At 45.5% G+C, this 25,392-nt stretch overlaps 1 protein-coding gene across 2 annotated transcripts; it reads left to right on the forward strand.

Annotated features, from left to right (window-relative positions):
• Positions 1-208: 208 nt before the first annotated feature.
• On the forward strand, positions 209-25,392 carry nova1 (NOVA alternative splicing regulator 1). Of its 2 annotated transcripts, none has more exons than XM_085798731.1 (4): positions 209-770; positions 7,759-7,902; positions 17,208-17,374; positions 19,789-22,478. In XM_085798731.1, the coding sequence occupies exons 1-4, from the start codon at positions 575-577 to the stop codon at positions 20,806-20,808; spliced, it is 1,527 nt and encodes a 508-aa protein (XP_085654857.1). In that variant the 5' UTR covers positions 209-574; the 3' UTR covers positions 20,809-22,478. The 2 variants fall into 2 exon arrangements, with proteins under 2 accessions (XP_085654857.1, XP_085654858.1); XM_085798732.1 differs by lacking the exon at positions 209-770 and adding an exon at positions 4,634-5,016 and having other exon boundaries at positions 19,789-25,392.

Genomic DNA, 25,392 nt, shown 5'->3' on the forward strand with positions numbered 1-25,392 from the left:
AGATGACTTGAGAGAGAGAGAGAGAGAGAGAGAGAGAGCCGCTCCTCCTCAGCGCGCCGCGCCACGCCGCCTCGCCGCCTCGCGCCACGCCGCCTCGCGCCACGCCGCCCCGCGCTCCCCCCACGAGAAGCTGTTGCACTTGTCTCGATGGCTTGATGATCGCTCCGCTCGCTGCTGCTGCTGCTGCTGCTGCTGCTGTTGTTGTTGCTGCAGCTTTATTTTTTTGAGGGCGCGGGTTGTTTAGCGGAGAGAGCATGCTGCTGCCGGAGCGACGGAGAGCGCGTTAAATGAGCGCGTTTCCACTCATGGTGTTTTATATTTAGCTGCTGTGTGAAGAGACGCGGCAGAGCAGCGGTAGAGCAGCGGATCACTGTTGTCTGGCCTTTTGATCCTTTTCTCAACGTCTCCAGCCTCCAAAAAAACTTGCGTCGCGTCGTGCGTTAGGCTACAGTATGTGGTGGTGGTGGTGCTGAGGGCGCTGTGTGTGTGTGTCGGTGTGTGTGTGTGTGAGAGAGAGGGAGAGATAAAGAGAGGGGGGAATAGCGCAGATTTCTCCACAGCTTGGTAGGGGAAAATGATGATGATGGCCGGTGGTGGTGTTGGTGGCGGCGGCGGAGCAGCCGTGGATCATAACGGGATTTACTCCAACCCGACCCTCCTCAGCCTGCAGCAGCCGCTCATGGAGCCCGATAACCCGGACTCCCGCAAACGACCGCTGGAAACTCCCACGGAGGAGGCCGGCTGTACCAACAAGCGTACCAACATCGGAGGTAAGACACACACACATATACACACATTCACACATACACAGCCCCTGCACCGTGTCTCCTCCACATGCATGCAAGTGGCCCCTAACTGCAGCAGTGCATGTAAAAGAAGCCACATGCAGCGTGCAGCCGGACCAGGGCCGCAGATCTCACTTTAACATGCAGCACCTGTGTGTGTGTGTGTGTGTGTGTGTGTGCGCTCAGGGCTCATGATTGTGTTTGTGGCTTTTTTTTTTTTTTCACTTCACACATTGCATGTCCCAGCAGCAGGCAGCCCAGAGGAGCGGGGTGGATGACCTACCCCCCCCCCCCTCAGCTTGGGGCAGATTTGGGGTTTGAACCCGATCGACCTCCTCGCTCCACATCTGGAGGTCTACTCTGCTGGAGAGTCTTAAAAAGTGGGGAAGTGATGATCTGTGTGTGTGCAGGGGCTTGGACGTTATCAGTGTTGTGCCTGACTTGTTGGTGCTCTCAGACCTCACCGTAACTCACTGTAAAGTCCAGCACAGATAGACTACACTGTTCTCCCTTCAGCTTTATGATACATTAACAGCCTAATAACCCAGTGCGTGTCCCTCAGATCTGGGATATTTCATTATTGATCTTCTGGACGTTGACAAGAAGCAGAGAAGAAGCAGAGCTCTCGTCTTTATTGTGGAGTGTGACAGATTGTCCTGTAGATGTAACCACCTGGCAGATGAACAACATCAGGATTGTGTTGCGCCTTTTTAAGGTGAACGACGCAGGATAGAAACAACAGGTGAACAATCCTACAGCGACGACTCATCACCAGTTGCAGCCCAGTCAGATTCCCACTGAACATCGGTTATTTATAGGCTTCAGGTTGTACACCAGACCTCTACATCTGTTTGGTGTTTTTTATTTTTTTATATATCAGCCCATCGTCATGTTTGTCGCAGCATCTTTCAAACAGACTCCACTGCACACACACTTAGTGATGATGGCAAAGTTCAGGCTCTGAAATACAAATCAAAAATATGGAGGGGCTCAATGAGCACAGCTGGGTGGTAGGCTACAGCTGCCGGTTTCATTTACACCCGCATGAAAATTTAAACACACTTTAAAATGGAAGGATAAAAACAGTGAGAGGGAACGATGGAGACTCCGAATGAGGTGTGTGTGCGCTTTATTAGTCATCATCATCAGCAGCAGCAGCAGCAGCAGCAGCAGCAGAGAGGATGACGGCTGATTCACTCTCTACATCTTATTTCAGACGGTGATTGTCGTGGCCTGCGCGGCTCACAGGGACCACTTATTTAACAACTTGATTGATGTTAATTAAACGTCCGCAGAGAGACAGTAGTTTTCTTCGCCATATGTTACTGAAATTTGTCTCTTTTGCGTCCCATACACCACACCACACCACACCGCCACCATTGGAGCGGCGTTGCATCCTGTATCTAACGGCATCTCTGCTGCACCTCGCTGCATCAGAAGTGTCATTCCCAGCGAGCGCGCATGAGGAGCACTGTGCCACCAGACAGTGTTTCAGATCCAGCCTCCATGTGTGATCCATTAGAGCAGAGAAGTCACATGGCGGTATCGAGGTGTTGGGAAATGGCACGATGAGGGTAGAAAAAAAGCATTTGGAAAATCTCAATAGATGTAAAAAAATTCACAATTAACAATTTCAACTCCTGTTTCTATAATGTTATTACACACTACGTTTACTGACTCCATCTTCCACTCGGGCGTTTCTATACTTCCTGCCACCACAAATCACCCGGAGTGACATTTTAAAATAAATGTTAAAAGTCAGGAATTGATTGAACCGAGCGTTTTAAAGCACAACTGGTTTTATGGGGCTCGGCCTTGTAATGATTTGTAATGCTGACCCGAAAGTGTCAAAAATGAATAAAACTGCCACCTTAATTCCCAGTGAAATCTCAGTGAAGTGGTGGTATTATACACTCCAGAGGCCGTGCTTACCGCTCCGAGAAGCACCGGTTTATGCAGCTTCCTATAACGTGCAGTTCATTTAACACAGTCTCACCTGCACCGTGCATCTGCATGTGGTCATTTACGTCAAGTAGGGAGAGTCCACAGGCTCTGTGTCACCCTCCACAATGGCTGTAAATACATTAAAGCCGTTTTTATTCCAAAGTAATTGACATTTCAGATGCACGGTTTGGCTTAGCATCCTTTGGTTTCTCATCGTTATTATATACTGCCGCTCAGCAGAATTAGATTTACAGAGGAGAAATGGCAGCCGATTCCTCCGGTCACCCTGATAAATATCTGAAGGGGGGCGGGGGGGTGTTTGAGGCTGAGCTCAGGGACAGAGGTTCATTTTGTCAGCACTGCTACACCACACACAAAAATATCCTAACAGCCACTGCTTACTGCTTAATGTAATGGTTTTTTTTCCCCCACCTCCTCTTCCATGTGATCTATATGCATCATGTGTAGTGTTGCAAATCCACAGCCTGTCTGGGAAACAGTGGTAGACCGCCTGATAATCCTCGGCCGTCCCCGTAATCATCAACCAGTTGACTATGTCTGATATTGATCACGTTATTCCCTCCGAAGCGATCATTAACATGACTGGCAGTTCCAACAAAGGGAAGAAAGCCTGTGCTCTTTCAAAGCTGAGCCCCCTCATTGTGCATTAAGAGCTGTGGACACTGAATGAGGGAAATTACTCCTCTTTTATCAGCATTGCCCCTCTCTCCTCAGAACGAGCATCTTTCATTCATTTCTCTTTCTAATTACCCATACCCTGAGCCCATGTTGCTGGCAAGCACGCGCCTTCCAAAAGGTTGTGTGGCTGAGGGATTAGGTATGATCTCGTAATGTTGCTAATGGAAAGGTTGGCACAGGAATGTGAGTTGGATTTTTTTTTTTTTTTTTTTTTTTGAATTTTTTGGTGGGAAGGACACAGGTGCCCTTGCAGAGTGATGTGACGTGAGCGGACTGTGAATTTGCCAGGTGGCAGCGAAAGAGAGAATGAGAAGCATGGAGAGAAAAGGAGAGATAGATAGACCGTGAGAGGGAGTGGAGTCTACAGGGAGGCTGTGTCTATATACCAGAGCATCTCTACGCTGAATGAGACTCGCTCGAATTTTCTGGAAGGCATTTTGCTCCAAAACAAAATGGGCCACAGTGTTAGGGGTTTGAATTGTGGATGAGAGTAAACAGCAGCCGGTGGTGGTGGTGGTGGTAGTGGGGGAAAAAGAAAAAGGAGTTCCTTTTTCATCACAGGTTTCGTTGTTAAATGAAGTCGAACCACCAGCCCCCCCCCCCCACCACCCCTCCACGCGCGCAGACACTGACACTGACACACGCTCGTTGCTGGGTTTTTATACACACATTCAGCCACTTAAGATACCTCTCTGTGTAAGATTTATAGGCGTAGTGATTGGCTTCATCACCCCCCTCCACCATTCTGCGGCACTGCCATTTTCAATGGTTGATGAGCCCCTCCGCCCTCTCAAACATGGCCGTCTAAGGGATTGGGGGTGGGGGAAAAAGAGGGAAGGAGGGAGGGAGGCAGGGCGGCGTAAGGCACGCTGTCTCAGATCACTCCTCCTCCGCCTCCTTCATCATCTGCTTATGTTATCCATACACCTCTCCAGCCACCGCTTGAAGGTCACTCCGCATGCCTCCCCATTCAGCGCCCAAGCCCGCTCGCTCAGCCACTTCACCTTTGTCACTTTCCACTAAAAAAAAAGAAAAAAGAAGTGAGTGAATGGACTGCCGTACTTTATAGTGCTGCGTCAAAAGAGGCGGAGTGGAGAGAGAAAATTCAATTTTTCGGGGCCGGCGTTGGGAGGTGGGGACGTGACGCGCGGGGAGGGAGGAGGCCTCCCATTGGCTGAGCGTGGCGTCAGTCCTGCGCGCTGCTGCAGACGGACAGGCCACTCGATGAATATGGATGAGAGCAGTGAAAAGGGTGATGCGGCAGGGAAGACCCCCCCCTTCAAACCGATGCAGGCTTGAACAATGCGTGCCGTCTTTCACTGAAAACACTGAGAGCCTGCATTAGCATTTTCTCAGACAATTGAGGCTCTGGCCAGCTGCAGGCATGGCTCGGATGCTGCGGTGAAATCTCTTTCTCCGCACCCACTGATGAATTAAAACCTCGGTGAAAAAAGGTCGAGCGGCCGCATTCCTCAACACTACCATTGCACCTATGCCGAGGCTAATGTTAAGATCCCCTTTAGAGATTGTGCCCCGGCATTGATGGCGATCTGACAGAGGACTCGAGCAGCAGCAGATCTCAGAATGGGTAAGCCTCCGAAACTCTTTTTGCCTGACTTGTTGAATTTATTGCGAAAATTTCACACGTCTAAAAAGCTCATTTTGTCCATTATTGCTCATTTTTTGTTCCATCGTCCTTGCTGCCTGTCAGTCCATTGAAATGCAGAATGGGTACTTGGAAGGGTAGTGAGAAGGAGGGAGGATGGTCACAAGGCATTTCCTCCTGACCCACCCCCCTTGAGTGACTTAACTAAACACATTTGGCTCAGCGTCTGTGTGTCTCTCCTCCAAGACACCCTTCCAGTATTGGAAGCAGGGGTTTGAACTAACACCCCACTGGCTCAGCTTCCCATTGTGCCCCACTGCTCCTGTTCCCTGGCGGATTGCAGCAACAGATTGCCATGTTTACTCTACCACATGACGCCATTAAAACCTGTTACTGTGATCTCAGACACTAGGATGGAATTAATTATTGAGTAATGACAGCAAATGTGGCTGCAAGGGGTGATGGAGGGAATCTTTAGTGGCTTCCTTCCTCCCCATGCTGGCCTTTCTCTTTTTTTTTTTTTTTTTTTTACTCTGGCTGAGGATGAGCAGAAAGTTACGCAGTGGGTTTGGGCTTGTCTGTCAACAACAGGTCCTTGGATGTTTGGATCCTACATTCACGGCATCATTGAAATGAAACAAAAAACCTCCGTGCGGCCACACCACCTAGGCATGTTGTGACAGGGGGGAGTGCTCGGAAGCTTTGTGGCGACTGTGTCAGTCATGCATGATCTTTATTTTCTCCACCAAGGTCATTTTATTGTTATTGGTTGTGAGGGAAGAGGAGAGGTAACGGCAATACAGCAGCCAAAGCCCAAAGAGCAGACGATGGTCACAGACGATTAGACCCGGCTGTGTGACGGCTATAGGAAGGTTTATTTCTTTTTGTCATTTGTGAGGATGTTGACAGACAAATGACATGTTGACCAGCAGCTGACACACACACACACACACACACACATATACACACACACGTCAGCTTTCTACGATTGTGCCGTCACGTAATGTTGGAATAATAGCCTATACGTTGTGGGATTCGGGATCCGTCTCCACAACCTGGTCTTAATGAATCTAAATGAAAAGTGAAATCCCATTATTAACAATCCAAGTTGTATGTGTGTGTGTGTGTGTGTGTGTTTGTCACAGCCGCTGGTTGTGGGAGATGTGCAGGGAAAAACCAAGCCTGTGTCTGAATGGAACATGAGGGGCATATTAATGCCATAAGCAAGAGGAGCTAACTTGTAGCCTGCGTGATTCCTTGAGTGCAATTTACACAACAGGCAACAGGTTGGTTTCAATGCAGGGTGGTCCGCCTTCGTCCATCCGTCTCCTCTTCTCCCCCTCCACCTATGCCGGTCAACGTCCGACCCCCCCACCCCCCCTTCCACGCTGCCTTCCCCGCAGTGACACGGTCGCAGGAGATCTGTGGCTTTGGGTGTCCACAATCAAACTCTAAATCGCTCAGAAATCTGGTCTGTCTTCAGAGACGGACAGTGGCTTTTTTTTTTTTGATAATATTTTTCTTTACATCTGAGCCCGCTCCAGTGACGTCACCCTCGAGGCAGCTGGAATGGATCGAACAATGACGTCATGGCATTGAAAAACGGCATGCAGGGGAGACTATTTGTACGGGTGCTTTAGCGTAGTAAGTATGCACCTGTACCAAGTGTTTACCATGACGTCATGCAGTCGGAATTCAGCGGGGAATCACGGCCGCCCCGAATCTATAAATATAATATTCGACGCCTTGTTGGCAGCTTTCTTTGATTGTATTTAGGTCTAGGCTCAATATGTGGTTGATTGCCTTTTACCAGATTAGTGCACTCAATGCGATCGGTAGTTTTTCTTTTGGGTTTTTTTTTTAACAGATCCTTCACCCACTTCGCTGCTGATTAATTGTTCATCAGAATTGCGAGAGAGGGAACTTTCCCTGCTGAAAGGAGAGAAACACACTTGGCTGCAAATCCTTCAACCTGATGGGCTGTCAATCATTTCCCCCCCCCTTCCACAAGCCACTGTAAGCCACAGATGCCCCTTCCAAAATGGAGGAGATTTAGACCGTCTTGGCAGTGTACCCTACGAGCAAATCTAGGGGATTGGTTCCCATATGTTCTACCCACGTCCGTTAATTACAAGGGATCACTTTGCGCCGGTATTCATGAACTGCATGGATAATGGCTGCATATGTTTGCATCCGGTCCTCTGTGTGTAACTTTGTTGCACGCTAAACACAGGTTGCGTTACTCACTCAGGGGTCCCGATCGTTCATTTTTCTGGTTCCTTTTGTCTTTCATGTGCGAGCAGCGATCGCTGACACTGGACCGGGCTTTGTATCTAGTCAGAGGTTGATAAAACTCCTTGAAAACAGTTAAAATTAGACCTCTGCAAACTGGAAAGGAGGTCATCATTTACTCCACAAGAAATCTGGGACAGTACACAGAACATGTCACCAATCTCCAATAAAATGTGAATGTGCTGAAAACTCCAAAGAACTCCAAAGAGCACATCTCCATCCAGACACACACCCTTATCCTATCATGGTTATCCCACCCCCCACCCCCTCCCCCCACCCCCAATACATTGTCCAAGCTGTGTGTGTTCCCCATTGTTGGGGTTTGCGCTTGTTCAGGGGTTTGGAGGTTGGGTGACGGTGGTGGTGTACACGATGATGTGCAGCCACTTTAAGTGATGTGACCCTTTCCTGCTTTGTGTGTCTCCCCCCCAGAGGAGGGCGAGTATTTCCTGAAGGTGCTGATCCCCAGCTATGCAGCCGGCTCTATAATTGGCAAGGGCGGCCAGACCATCGTACAACTGCAGAAAGAGACGGGTGCCACCATTAAGCTGTCCAAATCCAAAGACTTCTACCCAGGTAAGAGTGATTGCTTGGTAATTAAAATCGATGAGCATAAACAAGGCATATACCGGTGTGTATATGTATATGTGTGTGTATGTGTGTGAGAGAGGAGCCTGAGTCATCAACCAGCTGAAGGAGCGGTGGTTTAATGCAAGAGAGCATCTGGTATTTCCCCTTAGTTTGGTTTTCCATCAATAATTTCATTACATTTTAATCACACTCCGACGCCAACACCGAACCTGACCGTCCTGAACATGTACGCACTACGTTGCTGCTGTCAGATGCTGCATTCGAGGTCCGTAGGCCATTGCAGTTTCTGCCAATGACGTTGATCAGTTATGGTTGCGGGGTTCCTAGCGTCCAGGCCTCAGCTTTCCGAGGTCGCGACGACACGTACGAGTTGTGCAGGGCTGCCATTTTATTCCCACCGATACGCATAGCGCAAACTCTGTAATGCAGAGGAGAATCAGCATGCATGAAAAATATGAATTGTGCTGGAGAGTCTCACTCACGAATGGACAAAAAAGAGAAAAAGAAAAGGATGCTCTCGCAGCTTCTCCGTCTCTATCAGGCTGAGGTCAGAGCAGAACCATCTCTTCCTCCAAACGCCACACGTCGGACTTGGATTGGACTCTGTGAGTTTGTCCTTCATGCCTCAGAGGATTCTTCAACCTGGTGAAAAATAACAGGTGCTCGGCGTCTCGCTACTTATTAGGTCCAGATGTTTTCTGTGATAACTCATGCTCGGAAATAATCCCCGTGTAGCCGTATACTGTTTACAGTCTACACGTTGAGAATACATTAATAGATATAGGAAATAGGCTGCAGCGCACATGACCTATGAAATATGACTAGCATTAAATGGACATGTGAGGAATATACTACAGATGGTTGTAAATTACAGCCTTCACTTGAATATCTCCCTGTTTTATGTAGGAAAGATGGAGAAAATGTTCCATCATAATGTTTAACAGCTCAGTCCCGTGACCTCTGTAATGTAGTCAACAAAAATATTACACTTTAGTACTAGATTTTGGTTGTCGAGGCTGGGCGAGAGTGATATATAGTAGTGGTAAAGAATCACCGAGCGCTGGGGGAGATGAAGGGAAGGATGTGCAAGGCAAATATTTTCCCCGCACTTCGTCTTCCGCCACGTTCCTTTCAGCCTCGATGAAAGCGCGTCTCTCGGCGCACGACGTCGGGCCAGGAGAGGACCACGGGCACTCGGCTGGCGTAGTAACAGATGAGAGGGGAGACTGGGAGCGATATGTATCTTTATATTTCTCTCTTTGGATTGTGGATGTGTTCATAGGCCACCACCTGCTCTGCCCATCCCCCTACTCATTACGGTGATGAGTGAGAAGAGGAGTTCAGGGAGAGGGTGCTGGCAGGGATTGGATTGGTCGCTCGCTCGCTCGCTCTGGCCCACACAAGTCAAAATGAAACGAACGCTACTGTACGCTGCACAAAGCCAGAGAGTTGGGCTCGGGGGTGTGTGGGGGGGGGGGGGGAGAAGTCGACGGAGGATAAAGCACAGCTGCTCGAAGCCGGTGAAGTTTAGAACGGCGACATATGCGCGGCAGTAAAAGCGTGATCCCGAGCGTAAGAGGCTGTAACTCCACGTGTCCTGTTTATCAGCTGCGTCTGTCGTATCCCGCCCCCCCGTTCCCCCTCCCTCCCCTTCCCTTTAGTATTGAATCAGGTGTGATCTGGGCTCTTACAGCGTGCTAACACAGTTCACAACCCCCACCCTTCCCCACCCCCACCCCCACCCCCCCCTTCTCATCCTGCGGCAGCATGAGCGCACTCCAGCCACAGCACAATCACACAACACAGAGGGGGAAAGAAAAAAAAAAGGAAGGGGACGATAACTGATGCAGCCATTTTCCTCTGCTGTCCTGTCTTTGAAGGCTCAGTCTGAGCCCCCCCCCCCCACCGCCACCGCCACCACCACCAACCAGCCCCACCCCCGTCAGTGTAAGACATGAAACCGTGAGTTCAGAGGTCTTGATGGGAACTATAAAACTGGAGATGGAAGATGGAAGAGCGGCGATAGTGAAGGGTGTGGATGATGATGACTGTATGTGAGAGAGGGAGCAGGGGGGGCGAGCCCAGAAATAGCCTGTTTCAATCTCTCTCTGTGGACATGACCCCCCCCCCCCCCCATCCCCCCCCAGCTGTACTCAAGCTGCTCCAACACACGCCAAGTTTCCTCTTTCCTCCTCCCCTCTGCTCACTGTTTCTCTCAGATTTGGTTCCTGGTAGTTGGGAGAGTTGTAGCCAGATAAGATTACATCACACTTCTCTTAAAACTGTGTTTGCATGCTCTACCTCTGAACACACGCCCTCTGACTTTCTCCCCGCTTTTTATTATTTTGGTTTTGAACCCGTGTGAACTTTAACATGGCCGAACGTGTCCGGGCCTTGGTAAATGCGGCGTGCTGTGCATTCACCCCCACACTCTTACTGTACAAACACTCGCACCTACTTACACACATCCGCATATTTAAGCAGCGGACAGCCATGGGAGCTCACAATGCGAGCACAAACTTAGACACAAAACCTTCAAACCCTTTTGCTTTGTGCAGCTGGCCTCCCGCCATGTACATGTATTGAGTTACTACTACCAGCACAAACAGATGAGGTTGTTGTGATGTCATAGAAACACTGGGGAGTATGTTTTCCATTATCTGATCATTAAAATATCAATCACAGCGTGTAACCTCGCTGGAAAACACCACTATTTCATGGAGTGTGAGTTGTGTGTGTCTGATGAAAACTGTTATCCACTGGTTTTTGTTTTTTTTAGCTTGTCTTTGTGGCAGTGCAGCAGTAAATTTCAGGGAAGGCTCTGACTAGCAGCTATGCTAACCACTTTTACTGGGAATGATAGCTCATAATAAATTGTAAGCTACTGTATATGCAAAAATAGTTATGTAATTCCCTTATGCTTCAACTCTGTAATGAACCTCCAGGGATTATAGAGGGTCAAATAAAGACACACTTACAATGGATTTTGGATTCACATGAGTCTCAGACTGCTTCTGCTAGTGGGGCAAGTCCACACACCTAAACAACCATGTAGTATCTGTCCCTATAGGAGCGCCTCCTGAGGTTGGGCCTCAAACACAGCAGGTGTATTGCAGGGCTCCATCTGCCCCTATATGGAGGCATTTTGCCCCTAAAATTTGAGACGAGACAAGTGCAAGTAAATCTTTCATCTACCTAACCCTAACCCTCTCCCTAACCCTAACGCTAACCCTAAACGTGCAAGGGGCAGCTTCAAGTATCTGGAATCTGTCATTTCAGGTGTCAGGCCAATGTGTTTCATAATCATGAATGAAATGGAAATGTGAATATTTGCTTTGCAGGTCGATTTACGGTGTGCGACCCTACATTTTTGGTTTGCGCTGCTAATATTTTAAGTTTGGGGGCCACTGTGCTCCTGGTAAAGAAAGTTAGTCTGGAGCCCTGTATTGGGCCTTTGTTGTCATGGCAGCAATAGTAAACATGCAGTTATGGGACAGTTAAAGGAAACAACTGGGAACCCAGAGACAGCCTCCTTTTGCCATTGTCCACTGTTTTACTGACCCATTCATCCATCCCAACCTTCTCCTGACGCCGACTCTGTCGCTCCTTAATCTACGACAACTCCACTTCCTGTTGTGCTTCTGTTGTAATTACCGTGACCACAAGAGGTCACTAATTAAACAGAGCTATTGATCATAATAAGCTGCTGCAGAGACGACGGTCTCAACTTGAATAGTTGATCTAAACTTTTTGTGCTTCTCTTGGCTGCTAATTACATCGAGTCATTATTCTGAGTCACATCATTTTCTTTTGCCTTTGTCAGTTGAGTAATGCAATGCACCAATAGACTGCTAATTAAATCTAACAATGACAAGGCAAACAGAAATCTCCATATGGCTTTTAACTGCATTCCTTCCTACATTCCGTACCACATACCAAAGCTGCCATTCAGGTACATGTCCTACACTCAACAGTGAATTTTGGCGAGGCAGCAAATCTGAAATTACTGTTTCACTTCAACGTTGTGTAGTTACAGTAAATGATACAAGATGTGCATCACCACAAAAGTCACTGTCACATTTCAGACTGAGGTCAAGTATTTTTACCAACCAAGGAAGCAATGTTAATTAACTGTTAATTTGTCAGCCACATTACAGAAAAAGTAGTGAGCAGTTCTGCTCTGTAATTAGTGGAGGGGTGGGTCATGGACCAGGGAAGAACCCATAAAAATCTGAGGCGGATCTGGATCATTTATTATACACTGGTTAATGGTGACCTTGTTGGAGCTCTGTGCTTTCTGATTTCCCTTCTTGTGTCGTTAGTTTCTTTTTGTTCAAGTCTCCAAACTTCCTGGAGCCATCGCAGCACCCCCACAGTTTGTAATAACTTCATATTAAGTAGTTAGTCAAATCAATTAATTTGTTTTATAATTTCTCCATTTATTTGCTGCACTGCATCATGAAACACGCTGTCCATAATCACTACATCACAAACTGTTGTCTCAATCAGAATCAACATGTAGCTGAACTTTCTGGAATCATTATTACATGTCATGTTCACTGCCAACAAGTCATTTTATGCAACTGTGTGAATCACATGACCTGCTGCATGACCTGTCACATATTGCCTTCACCTTTTCTAACCATTAACCAATGAAAAGAAACCAACAATGAGTGTGTTCCACTATTGTGTGTGTACTCAGTCTGATGTATCTGGGTCCTCTGAGCCACAGAACCTCATTGTTGTCCAGAAACTATTAAAAGCACACGGTGATCCACACTGGGTGACAGGTTACCTCATTTCCATAAACATGAGCACAGTCATTTACTCTAAGTCAGTTCAACATTGAGAGGCAGTACAACCTATAGAGTAAAAACAAAATGTGCGTCTTCGGTGGGAACCAATGAGCTATACAATAGCAACAATAAGAAAAATATCACTGACAGCCTTTAAAACTGTTAACGCTCCATAATGTCCTCTTCTGTTGGGTTTGGGGTTTTGTTGATCCATAATAAGATATGTTTGTAGTTTGAAGAGCCATCCCAATGTAGTTTTTGTAGTTTTCTGGTCTCTCAGCTTCTCTCTGGAGCTCTATATCAACAATCAACATGTTGGTGAGGCAGTCACAAGAGAGGAGGCTCTCAGTTTCTGAATACAGGCTGTGTGAATCTCCCTGTGGACTGAGGCTTTGATACTTTCACAGTATTAATATAGAACCTAGAGCTGCTTTATAATCACACTACACATGGACATCTACCTTTATACTGTATTGGGCTTTAACACAAACATCTACCTTTATACTGTATGGAGCTTTAACACAAACATCTACCTTTATACTGTATGGAGCTTTAACACAAACATCTACCTTTATACTGTATGGAGCTTTAACACAAACATCTACCTTTATACTGTATGGAGCTTTAACACAAACATCTGTATGGAGCTTTAATACAAACATCTACCTTTATACTGTATGGAGCTTTAACACAAACGTCTACCTTTATACTGTATGGAGCTTTAATACAAACATCTACCTTTATACTGTATGGAGCTTTAATACAAACATCTACCTTTATACTGTATGGAGCTTTAATACAAACATCTACCTTTATACTGTATGGAGCTTTAACACAAACATCTACCTTTATACTGTATGGAGCAGAAGTTAGTGGAATATTTGTGTTAATCTAAGTCTTAAATAGTTGTATCTTCCGACAGCAATCACTTCTATAGAGTGTTTGGTCTGAAACACGGGTCTGTCAGTCACTCTGCTCTGCTCTGAGCCCAGGAGAAAACTTTCCTTGTATCCTACAACCTTTATCCAATGAGGAGAGAGAACGGCATAAAGGGGCAGTCCTCTCTGTGTGTGCAGCCAAGGGATGCGCGTGAATGTGGTGACGTAGGGACGAGGGCGGGGACTGCTAACTCCATCTGCTGACAGGAAGTTAGCCAAAACGACCGGATCGCTTACTTCTGCTTTAACACAAACATCTACCTTTATACCTTTATACCGTATGGAGCTTTAATTAACATCTACCTTTATACCGTATGGAGCTTTAATACAAATGTCTACCTTTATACCATATGGAGCTTTAATACAAACGTCTACCTTTATACCGTATGGAGCTTTAATTAACATCTACCTTTATACCGTATGGAGCTTTAATACAAACATCTACCTTTATACCGTATGGAGCTTTAATACAACCGTCTACCTTTAGATTGTATGGAACTCCTAAAATGACCAGAGATCAGGTGTGACTTTAAACAGCTCCAGTCTTTAAGCTCTTATTCTGGATCCTGTGTCTGTATTACCTTTTGTTGTAAAATCCCCAGTGTACCTTAATAAGACACATACCTCAGATCCAACATTACTGCACCTTATGTTTCTAAATTACGCTATAGTGTCCCACACTCGCATGTTTCTCCTTTCATTTCCAAAAGAAACTTATGTCTTACAGTTAATCATGACTACATAAAACAAAACTGCTCAGGAATAGCTCTCTTTATAATGATGTACCCTGTAATTGTTGGGAACTTATGGTCAGGATATGATATAAATATTTTCAAAGAGACTGTTTCTAAATCAGGGTACGCTACAGAAGATCCTCATGTTTTACAACCTCATTTACACTTTGGGAAAACGTGCCACTGCAAAATGTCATGATGAAAATATTCAGTGTTGGGAATTCCAACGGAAATATTCCAGCTCCATTTGTAGTGTGAACAATTAGTTTAAAAATCTGCTGACGTGATGACAGTAATTCTAGGTGATACTTTTGCATGTTGTCACAGTCTGAACCAGTGTGACAAAAGATCTGGCTGAGGCAGAAAGGCAGATTTTCATCTCAGAGAAGCTCAACCAGCCAACAACAGAATTGTTGAAAGTCTCTTACTTCAGGATCAGGATAAGAAGACCTGAGAGTCACTGGTGTCCAGGGGGAAGCTGCAGACTGAGGCGTGTGCTCTCCTGCCAACAACAGGACCGGCTAACTCTGCCAGTCAGAGCCTGCTGCTCCTATTATGAAATTCATCATCCTCAAAGAGAGAGAGAGAGAGGACGATCGCTGATGCAAGCTTTTCAGGAAGTGAAAAGGGTGGAGAATAAGAAAATATAAAACTTAGTTAGTTTCATATCCTCTTTGCAGTGTCTCATCAGTGACTACAGTTGTAGTTATACATCATGCTTTTTTTGCACGTGTTTTTGCTTGCTCTGTTACTGTTTGCAGACCATTCAACTTGCAGAGATGTTTAACTAGAGATTTATGTGCTAAGCAAAGCAAGTTTATAATTTGTTGCATCTGCAGATGGCAAAGAGGCTGCTCCAAGTAAATCACAGAGGCAGACTAATGTTTTTTTTATGTGTGTTATTTTTGCCCAGATATTGGTTCATAGTTTATATTTAGTGTTAGACAGCATTTAATATCTTTTTATTATCTCTTTCTGCATATTTAACATTAATAGCAACAATGGGAACGAGGAGTGAGCAGGTTTAACAGGACATGAGAGCCGAGAGTTTATCTCGTCTGATCGTTTTTCCAACAGCTGATCCCGTTTTTTTGTGTCCACGGCAGCCACTGCCTGCGATCCGCGTGTGCGTTATTCGAGTGATGAGCTGTATTATGATTTTGAAATGTTAGTGATAAGTGTGCTGTCATATAAACACACAGCAGATGAAGTGGGTGCACTGGCAGGCTTCAGTCCCTCTCTACAGTGAGTGACAGGCAGGTGCAGCAAAAAAAAACAAAAAAAACAACAGGTGCCAACTGTGCTTCTGCCCAAAGCTACACAAGCCTTCTTTTATATTATTTCTTTAGTTATTTAGGTCAGAAATATGGCAAGATGTGTAGGTAGCGTCATCTCCAGCAGTTTTATTCAAAGCTGTTATTGAGAACTTGAGGAAACAAAGGAATTAAGGTCACAATGCTCTTCCCTGAATTCTGCCTAATTAGGAGTTTCCTCTGCTTTTCCTGATGTGTTTGAACTGACCTGTTTTTCACTCATATCCAGTCGTAGACTTGTCTGCAGTGGCATGAAGCCAATCTGCTTTGGCTAATGTCTCTGAATTCACAGTAGATGCAGATGTGTCTCACCCGTATCATCTGAGATTTGGTAACACTATGATGATGAGTAAATAAATAATAAATGAAAGTAAATGATATACACAAGCCTTCTTTTATATTGTTATTTCTTTCTTTTTTTAAATGTTTATTTCAAATGTGAAAAAGGAGATACGTTTAGTTATTTAGGTCAGAAATATGGTAAGATGTGTCATCTCCAGCAGTTTTATTCAAAGCTGTTATTGAGAACTTGAAGAAACAAAGCGTTAGTTAAGCATTAAATACTGAATTCATCATTTATAACACATGAATACTCATTAGTATGTAGTTTATAAACAGAGTTAAAATATTTTACTCATCCTTTATAAGCACTGGCTGTATTAATCTAGCCTACAGTATTCATGTGTTATAAATGATGAATTCAGTATTTATTAATGCTTAATAGTGTGTATTTACTGTATTATAAAGTGTTACTTGAGATTTAAGTGAATCATAGAAACGTCAATGACAGGGCAGAGCAGCGCCACCAAGTCCACTTCATTATCTTGTTTCGTTTCGCCCAATCAGCGGAGAAGATGTGACACTCTCCTCTCATTGGATTATCCACCTCGTTCACATTTACATCCTCTGAAGAGGAAACGGGCCAAAGGGCCGCGGAGCGTTAAAGCAGGCGACCGGCGCAGAGGTTGACACACGAGGGAGGATGTTTTAAAAAATCTCGCAAAGGAAGCATAAAAGACTCGCTGTTGCATCACCTGTTTCCATGGCTCGCCCCCTTCGCCATGGCAACGGAATGCCGGTTGGGTCGTCAGTGTGGGTGTAGAAAAGAAACCCGGAGAAGGAGCAAGTGTGTGTGTGTGTGTGTGTGTGTGTGTGAGAGCTGCTAGGCAAGGACAAGCTGAGTGTTACAGCAGTGAAAGAGTTACATCATTGAAGAGGAATGGCCCCCACCACCAACACCCCCCACCCCCCCCCCGTGGCTCACTAGCCAAGCAAGGTTCTTTCTTTCAGCTGTTTCTCTGTTGATTGTGTAAATGGGCGAAGCGAGGAACAGCTTAGTAATTGGGTCTTTGTGAAATGTCAAAGAACATTTTTCATCGTGGAGACACATCTGATAAAAAAAAACATGGATTCTGGTCCAGCGCCGAGCAAAAAGCCCTCAAATCTGTCACCAGAGTAACCAACGTGTGTCTGTGTGTGTTTGTCCCCCCCCCCCTCTTGTCGCCACAGGAACAACAGAACGCGTCTGTCTGATACAGGGTACAGTCGAAGCCCTCAATGGTGTTCACAACTTCATTGCGGAGAAAGTGCGCGAGATGCCCCAGAGTGCCCAGAAACCCGAGCCGGTCAGCATACTGCAGCCTCAGACCACGGTCAACCCCGACCGCGTCAAACAGGTGAGATACCGCACAGTGTGTGTGTGTGTCTGTGTGTGTGTGTGTGTGTGTGGTCACTGAGAGGTGGGGACAGGTCACTTCCAGGACACCTTGTTTATGAGTTGTTAGTCTTATTTGTGCTGCGGGCCGTGACCCACACCGTGTGGCGGGGTCAAGATAACGTGAGGGTTTGTGGTTATTTTTACCTCCAGTCTTTCATAGAGAGACAGAGCCGCGTGGCAGCTGCAGCCTAAACCCCTGGGATTAACAAATCGCTGAGTAAAGCGGGGGCTGGTGTAGTACTCTGACTCAGTGAGAGGTAGCCCTCTTTCCGTCGGCCATTTATGCTGTTTAAAGGGATAGTTCAACATTTTCAAATTCACCTATTGCCGTAATCCCTATAGTTTTAGGAGTAGGTTCATTGCCTTTAATTGTCGGTGCAAGCTGTTTTTAGATCGGTGGGGCAGAGACATGAGCAGCACAGTATTTCCACATTTCCCTCATCAAACTAAATATACAATCCAACAACTCCAAAATGTTCTGGTGGACAAGTTGTGACCTGCACATTCACCACGCTATGAGATAATAATGTATAATTACGTAACATTATGACACATGAAGCTACTTGCGCTTTTGAAATCACTCAGCCCAGCAACCGTGTCTGGAATGTAGTTCCAGTGTAGGTACCAAATGTGTCCGGGCTGCCAGATTTGTCCGGGGCCGCGACTGGCGATGACGTGGCATATCGTGATTGGTCATGGTGGCATAATGCAGTACTTGGATGCTACCGCGGATTTTACCGAAGTTAGTCACTTTGCCCCATAGTAAATATTGGACTCATTTGTCACAAGACACATCTCTTCTGAACAGTTTGACACCAAAATGGCAAATTTCAGACGGACAATTCAGGAGAAAATGAACTTTGTTCAAGACCTGTCTCTGGCTCAACAACACACTCTCACAAGATTTGGCACAGATCTCCTAGGCAACGTCAAACAAACAGTCGTGAACGCCCGCGCTAATTACAGCATTTTAATCATTTTCGTCACTGTTAGTTGTGTAAATAAGCGATCCGGTGGTTTTGTCTAACTTCTTGTCAGCAGATGGAGTTAGCAGTCCCCGCCCTCGTCCCTACGTCACCACATTCACGCGCATCCCACAGAGAGGACTGCCCCTTTATGCCGTTCTCTCTCCTCATTGGATAAAGGTTGTAGGATACAAGGAAAGTTTTCTCCTGGGCTCAGAGCAGAGCAGAGTGACTGACAGACCCGTGTTTCAGACCAAACACTCTATAGAAGTGATTGCTGTGGGAAGATACAACTATTTAAGACTTATATTAACACAAACATTCACCTTACTTCTGCTTTAATGTTATCATAAGACAATATAAATAGCTCACTTTCGTCTACCTACAACTTTTATAAATCCTCACGACCAATCACGATGTGCCACGTCATCGCCAGTGGCGGCTCCGGACAAATCTGGCAGCCCGGACACATTTGGTACCTACACCGGCTACGCATTTGCCTCGAAAACAACTCTGTCTTGTAGTGTTCCATTATTATTTCATAGCGTGGTGAATGTGAAGGTCACAACTTGTCCATTAAAGCAGAAGTAAGCGATCCGGTCGTTTTGGCTAACTTCTTGTCAGCCGATGGAGTTAGCAGTCCCCGCCCTCGTCCCTACGTCACCACATTCACGCGCATCCCTTGGCTGCACACACAGAGAGGACTGCCCCTTTATGCCGTTCTCTCTCCTCATTGGATAAAGGTTGTAGGATACAAGGAAAGTTTTCTCCTGGGCTCAGAGCAGAGCAGAGTGACTGACAGACCCGTGTTTCAGACCAAACACTCTATAGAAGTGATTGCCGTTGGAAGATACAACTATTTAAGACTTAGATTAACACAAAATATTCCGCTTACTTCTGCTTTAAAGCGTTTTGGAGTTGTTGGATTGTGTATTTGATGAGGGAAAGCCGTAAATACTGCGTGCCGTGCAGAGCTCACGTCTCTGCTCCGCCATTCTTAAAACAGCTTGCACCAACAATTAAAGGTAATGAACCTACTCCTAAAACTATTAGGGATTATGGCAATAGGCAAATTTGCCAAAATGTTGAACTATCCCTTTAATGTCTCCAGTTTGGCTACTTGTGCGGCGGTGTGTGTGCTGCCTCTGTGCCGTCCAAGAGTTCACCTGTGTCGTTCTATGTCTTGGGTTTCTCCTGTATTTTCCTGTGATCTGTATTTTATTGTGATTTGTATTGTGAGTTTGATGTTGGGACTACAGATGGAAATGAGCCCTAGTGGCTAAATCTGGGACAACCATCTCTTCTCTGTTCTTGGTTAATGGTATTGTACACGGTCCTGTAATAATAAACTAAACTAAGCTAAACAGTTTCCTTTCATTGCTATTTCGATCTCTCTCTTTCTCCACAGGCCAAACTGATTGTGCCCAACAGCACAGCCGGGCTGATCATCGGCAAGGGCGGCGCCACCGTCAAGGCGGTGATGGAGCAGTCCGGCGCCTGGGTGCAGCTCTCCCAGAAGCCCGAGGGCATCAACCTGCAGGAGCGCGTGGTGACCATCAGCGGCGAGCCCGAGCAGAACCGCAAGGCGGTGGAGATCATAGTGCAGAAGATCCAGGAGGACCCTCAGAGCAGCAGCTGCCTCAACATCAGCTACTCCAACGTCTCGGGCCCCGTGGCCAACTCCAACCCCACCGGCTCGCCCTACGCCAACACGGCCGAGGTGCTGCCCAACGCCGCCGCCGCCGCCGCCACCGCCTCCAGCCTCCTGGGTCAGGCCGGCCTGACGGGGATGGGCGCCTTCCCCGCCGCCATGTCCAGCTTCTCCGGCAACGACCTGCTGGCCATCACCTCGGCCCTCAACACGCTGGCCAGCTACGGCTACAACACCAACACCCTCGGCCTGGGCCTCAACCCCGCCGCCGCCTCCGGGGTCCTCGCCGCCGTGGCGGCCAGCGCTAACCCGGCCGCCGCCGCCGCAGCTAACCTGCTAGCCTCCTACGCTAGCGACGCCTCCAGCGGCGCGGGCCACCCCGCCACGGGCCTGGGCGGCTTCTCCCTGGGCTCTCTAGCGGCCGCCACGGGGGCTTCGAATGGCTACCTAAATGCTTCGTCCCCGCTGATGGCCTCCTCCCTGCTGGCCACAGAGAAGCTGGCAGATGGGGCCAAGGACGTGGTTGAGATAGCCGTTCCCGAGAATCTGGTCGGCGCCATTTTGGGGAAAGGAGGGAAAACGCTGGTGGAGTACCAGGAGCTAACGGGAGCCCGCATCCAGATCTCCAAAAAGGGAGAGTTCATTCCTGGTACTCGGAACCGTAAAGTTACCATAACAGGGTCGCCAGCCGCTACACAAGCAGCGCAGTATCTGATCAGCCAGCGGATCACTTACGAGCAGGGTGTGCGAGCTACCAACCCACAGAAAGTGGGCTAAAAAGGAAAAAGAAGAGGAAAGAAGGAAAGGATGAAGACAGAGATAGAAGGGAAACGAGAGGGTCACAATGAATAGAAAAAAGAAATGTCCAAATATCTGTTCAATATTTCAGTATCAAATGAGAGAATCACAAAGGAGGAGGTGGGGGAGACAACCAAGATGAGTGTGTGTGATATGTGAATGTGTTTTTAGGACTGACGTCCTGATGTTTTTTAAAAGTTTGTGTCGAGTCCTTTTGACGATGGTGATCAGAGTAAGCTGAACTGGTCCACTGCCAAGCTGCAGATTCAGGGGTGAAGCCGCAGGGTTTCACCCTCCTCCAAAACCTCATAGCTCTTTTCTTTTCTTCTTTTTTTTCTTTCTTTTTTTGGTTTGGTTTTGTTGGTTTTCATTTCAGTTGCAAACCTCGGCTCCCGGCGAGCTGAGCGTGTCAGATGTTGAAGTTCCAGCCAGCTAACAGAGCTGTTCTACAAACCTCGCTCTTTGTGCGCAATGCAGACGGCATTGTTGACAGGGGACAGGTTTTATGACAAGCACCTGAGGTCATCTCAGTCTATGGGGAAGCAATCTGAGTATAATTTCTTTAAGGAAATCACATCCTTTTTGACGTATGTTGAATACTGGCTCATATCATAATTGAAGTTCCTAAATTTGGGTATTTTATATTTTCATCCTTTATTTATTGACATGGTCTCATCCAAACACAAATAGATTATTTAAACCTGTGAATGCAGGTTGATCTGAATGTAAAAACAATATTAGCCTATTGCTATTTTTTATTTACAGGGATCAAATATTGTGTTGCAGTGAAAGAAATGTATAACTCTAACCCAGTCTGAACTTCACTGTTGCTGTCTGCAGGAATAGTTCAGGGGGTAAATAATCAATGTGAGAGGATAGAGGAGACACACAGGAATGTATAAATATATTTTACATGAACACACATAGATAATGCTCCCACAAATGCACAAACACTGAAACATATTTGCATATCCAGTCACAGCTACAAACACACAGAAATATGTTTGTTATTTAACCCTTTCTTGGTGCTATAGAATTAGGTTTATATCTCCTTAACCATGAAATCAGACTCTCTCTGGCGACTAATTTGAAAAAAAAAACAGAGAAGAAAAAAGAGCTGATGTCATCCAGCCATTAGTAGCCCATTGGATCTGACCCAGTCTCTCCGCTAATGAGAAAGGACTGATTTCAGCATTTTATGATGAAAAGCAGCCCAGTCTTAATATTTCAAGCCCAACGCTCTTATAGCTCCCAATGCAGGTCTCTCTTTTTTATTATTTCCCCCCCAAAAAATTGGCCACACTCCGATCATTTTACCTGATAATATATTTGCCTTAGTCACACAAGAGTAAACTCCCGAGAATGAACGTCAGAAGAGCTCAGACTACCTTGAAGCAGTGTCCAACCAGTTTAGTCCGCGAAAAAAGGGAACAAAGCACTACAAACGCATTTTGATAAGAAAAAAAAAAGCTGTATGAACCAATATCTGTGAAACAAAGCAACTATTGCCTTTACATTAAGGGTACCAAATAGTCGAGAGACATACACTAATGAAAGGGAAGTAGACTGACACTTGAAAAAGAAGGGTTGGACTCACTTTTTTTCTTTGAGCCATCCTTCCCAATTTGCATCGAGACAAAGAAAAACACCACACACACAAAAAAAAAACCATACAAAAAAAAACAACCTGTCGTTCATCCAGGCAAACATGTTTGACGCTCACTGACCTCGAGTGGAGCACGTAATAAAACATAAAATGTTTTGGCATCATTGTCTTTAATGGGCAATTGTTTGTCCAATGCAGGGAGGCTAATTGTGTAGAGCATTTACAAGCACTTGAAGATTACCTTGGCTTCCTCCTGTGCTGCTATCCATGGTGTTCATCCTGAGTACACTGGGTCTCTGAAGACTGCACTGTGAGACATTAAGAACACAATGTAAAGTGTGTCTGTCCCTGCTTGGGATGTGAGTATATTTTAATGTGCACATCTATGTCACACACACAGAGGGGACATCTCCACGGGAGCATTTATATACTCCAGCGTCTTGTGATGTTTCTGTTTACTAGTACCAATGCACTGCACTTAAATTAGCGGACTTTTTTTTTTCCTGATCAGCGAAGCAAACAAATTTATTCCCACCACATTTCCCTCCTACGCTTCTATTTCGTCCACTTGCCCCCTACGACTCTTTCAATTGTCCCACCCCCCCTGCCCCCCCACCCCCCCTCCCCATCAACCCAAGCTCAATGACCGGCCTCCTGAATGCGCGGCTGTGAGGGTTGGTGCTGAGCATTATAGTGTCCAAGAAAATCAGAACCACTCCCGTGTCTTGGAAAAAAATTGAACTTACCTTAGCCTTTTTCTCTCTTTTCATTTCCATGATTCATGTTTGAGAGTAATCAGATTTGAAAGTGTTTGAAACAACTCTTTGTGTCTGAACATTACGCGTGGCAAATCCCAACAGTGAGCCTTTCTTCCTTAACTGAAATCTTTCCTTTCCCTTCGTGTCTGGAAGGCGTCATTCATAAACTCCAATCTGGCCACTAGTGAAGTCAGTGTTAAGATGACCTTTTACTGCCCAAGACTTTAGCTTATAATAAGATACAAGCACAAAAACAAAGGGGATGTTTTATCAATGCAACTGGACTGCTTGCCTGCGGAGAGCTCTCCTTCAAAGCTCTCTAATCAATACATTGTGCCAAATACTATTTCTCTGCCCCTCATTAACTTTCCTCTTTCTCTCAACATTTTATTCCCCTTTGCATGTTGCTGTTTCTCACCATTTCTTGGAAGTTCCTCCTCCTGTGTCCCAACCCCTGTCTGTGCTTCTTCCTACACTGTGCTCTCCCCCTCTTTCTCCTTCCTCCTGTCTTGTCTCGTCATGGGCGGTGTGTCAGGTGTGCTGCTGGCGGGAGTTATGCACTATAGGTCATAAGGGTACGAAAATATTTTCCCCAGGCCGTAGAGTTCACAAGGCTAAAATGCACAGAAAAACACCTGCCTCCAAAAACTGTGACACCCACAAGACCAACCAGCAACATTAGCTCAAAGTATCAAATTCCCTCTATAAGAAGAACACGTGTAGGATCTAGGAAAGTTTAGACTGTGAACTATGGCCTTTTAAGGGAAGAGAAGGTGTGTTTTTTTTCCAGAAGAAGGCAAATCTTGGTTGAGTAAATATTCATACGTCGGCCGAACAAACTGAGCTCGAGTTTCGGCCTCTAAACAAAAGCATAGTAAGGACAGAATGCATAAGATACAGCAAGAGTAAGGTGGGAACTTGTTTGTGACCTCAAGCTGAAACAATGACATCCTTTATGCATATCCTCTTATCTGAAAAATGACTAGAATTCATTTCTGTGGAATACAATATGTCATGTCATATGATCTATATGTACTTTATTGTAGCTATTCTAGTTTGTAGTCCAAATGCAGTCCAGCGTTGTCGATACAATGTGAACTATGTTATATTTGTGTGGATGATGAGAGTGCCAACTAAGCCTGATTAAGATTAGCTTCGCGATTTGTTTGTGCATTATGATGACTCATCATCAACTGGTGGTGTCCATATTTCTGTCATTGATGATTTAGTTTGACAGTAAGAAAATGTAAAGAATATTGGAAGCAATATAGTAGCATGTTGTCCTGTTTTGTGTTTTATGTCTGTTGTATGAACCTTTGAAATTACTAAGATTTTGAATGAATAGGTTTACATGTACTTTTTGTAAGTTATGAAAATGCTGCTATTTGATAAGTAAACTATACAAAATATTTTAGTTGAAAAGATGTCTGGTCTGTTGATTAGAAACATGCTCTGAAAGGCTGGAGCATAAAACGAGGTGTATAGAATACTATACAGTATTGGTAAGATAGTAAAAGTAATAATAGACTCCATAGTACAACCTGTGCCAAACTAGACCTCTGCAGCTTTTGAAATTGTAGATGTGCGATCAAATGTTAGATATCAATAACTTGTTTAGAAGTGCTGATCAAGTGCCAATCAAACACTGTCTTTTAAGTTAAGAAAAGATAATCAAATACATTACTTAAGAAAACAAAGGACAAAGAACTTTTGTGCATTGTTTTATCCCATAGGTACATAGAATAAGAGTTAAAGATTGTGATTTTTATGGATCCATGTTGTTTTACACTCCATGCATCCCTTGTGTGTTTGTTTGACCTGTGGCTTAAGTACTGCTGTTTTCTCATAAATGTTTCTATAGGCCAGCATGGACTAAGCATAACATGTTATAAGCATTCATAACATAGCCATTAACAATCAAAAATGTGTTTGTGGAGTTAGGTGTTATCTTTTTGCACGTCTTCTATTGCATGGTATCAAAGTAAAAATTATGGAGGAAAAAAAATTACAAAAATCTGCGAGGTGTCTCGCAAACATTCAGAGACATAACACTGCATGCAGTCAAATGTAAAGCACTTAAGTTTACTCGCCTCATGTCAAAAAAAAAAAGAGTTGTTTTTTTATGTTGTGAGTTGGGAGGGAGCTCATTAATGTCATGTTGGCCCAAAAAAAAAAAAGACACAGAAACGCACACACACA

This window comes from Trachurus japonicus, chromosome 14, assembly GCF_045865225.1.
Source record: "Trachurus japonicus isolate A0001 chromosome 14, Traja_1.0".
Classification (NCBI taxonomy): Eukaryota; Metazoa; Chordata; class Actinopteri; order Carangiformes; family Carangidae; genus Trachurus; species Trachurus japonicus.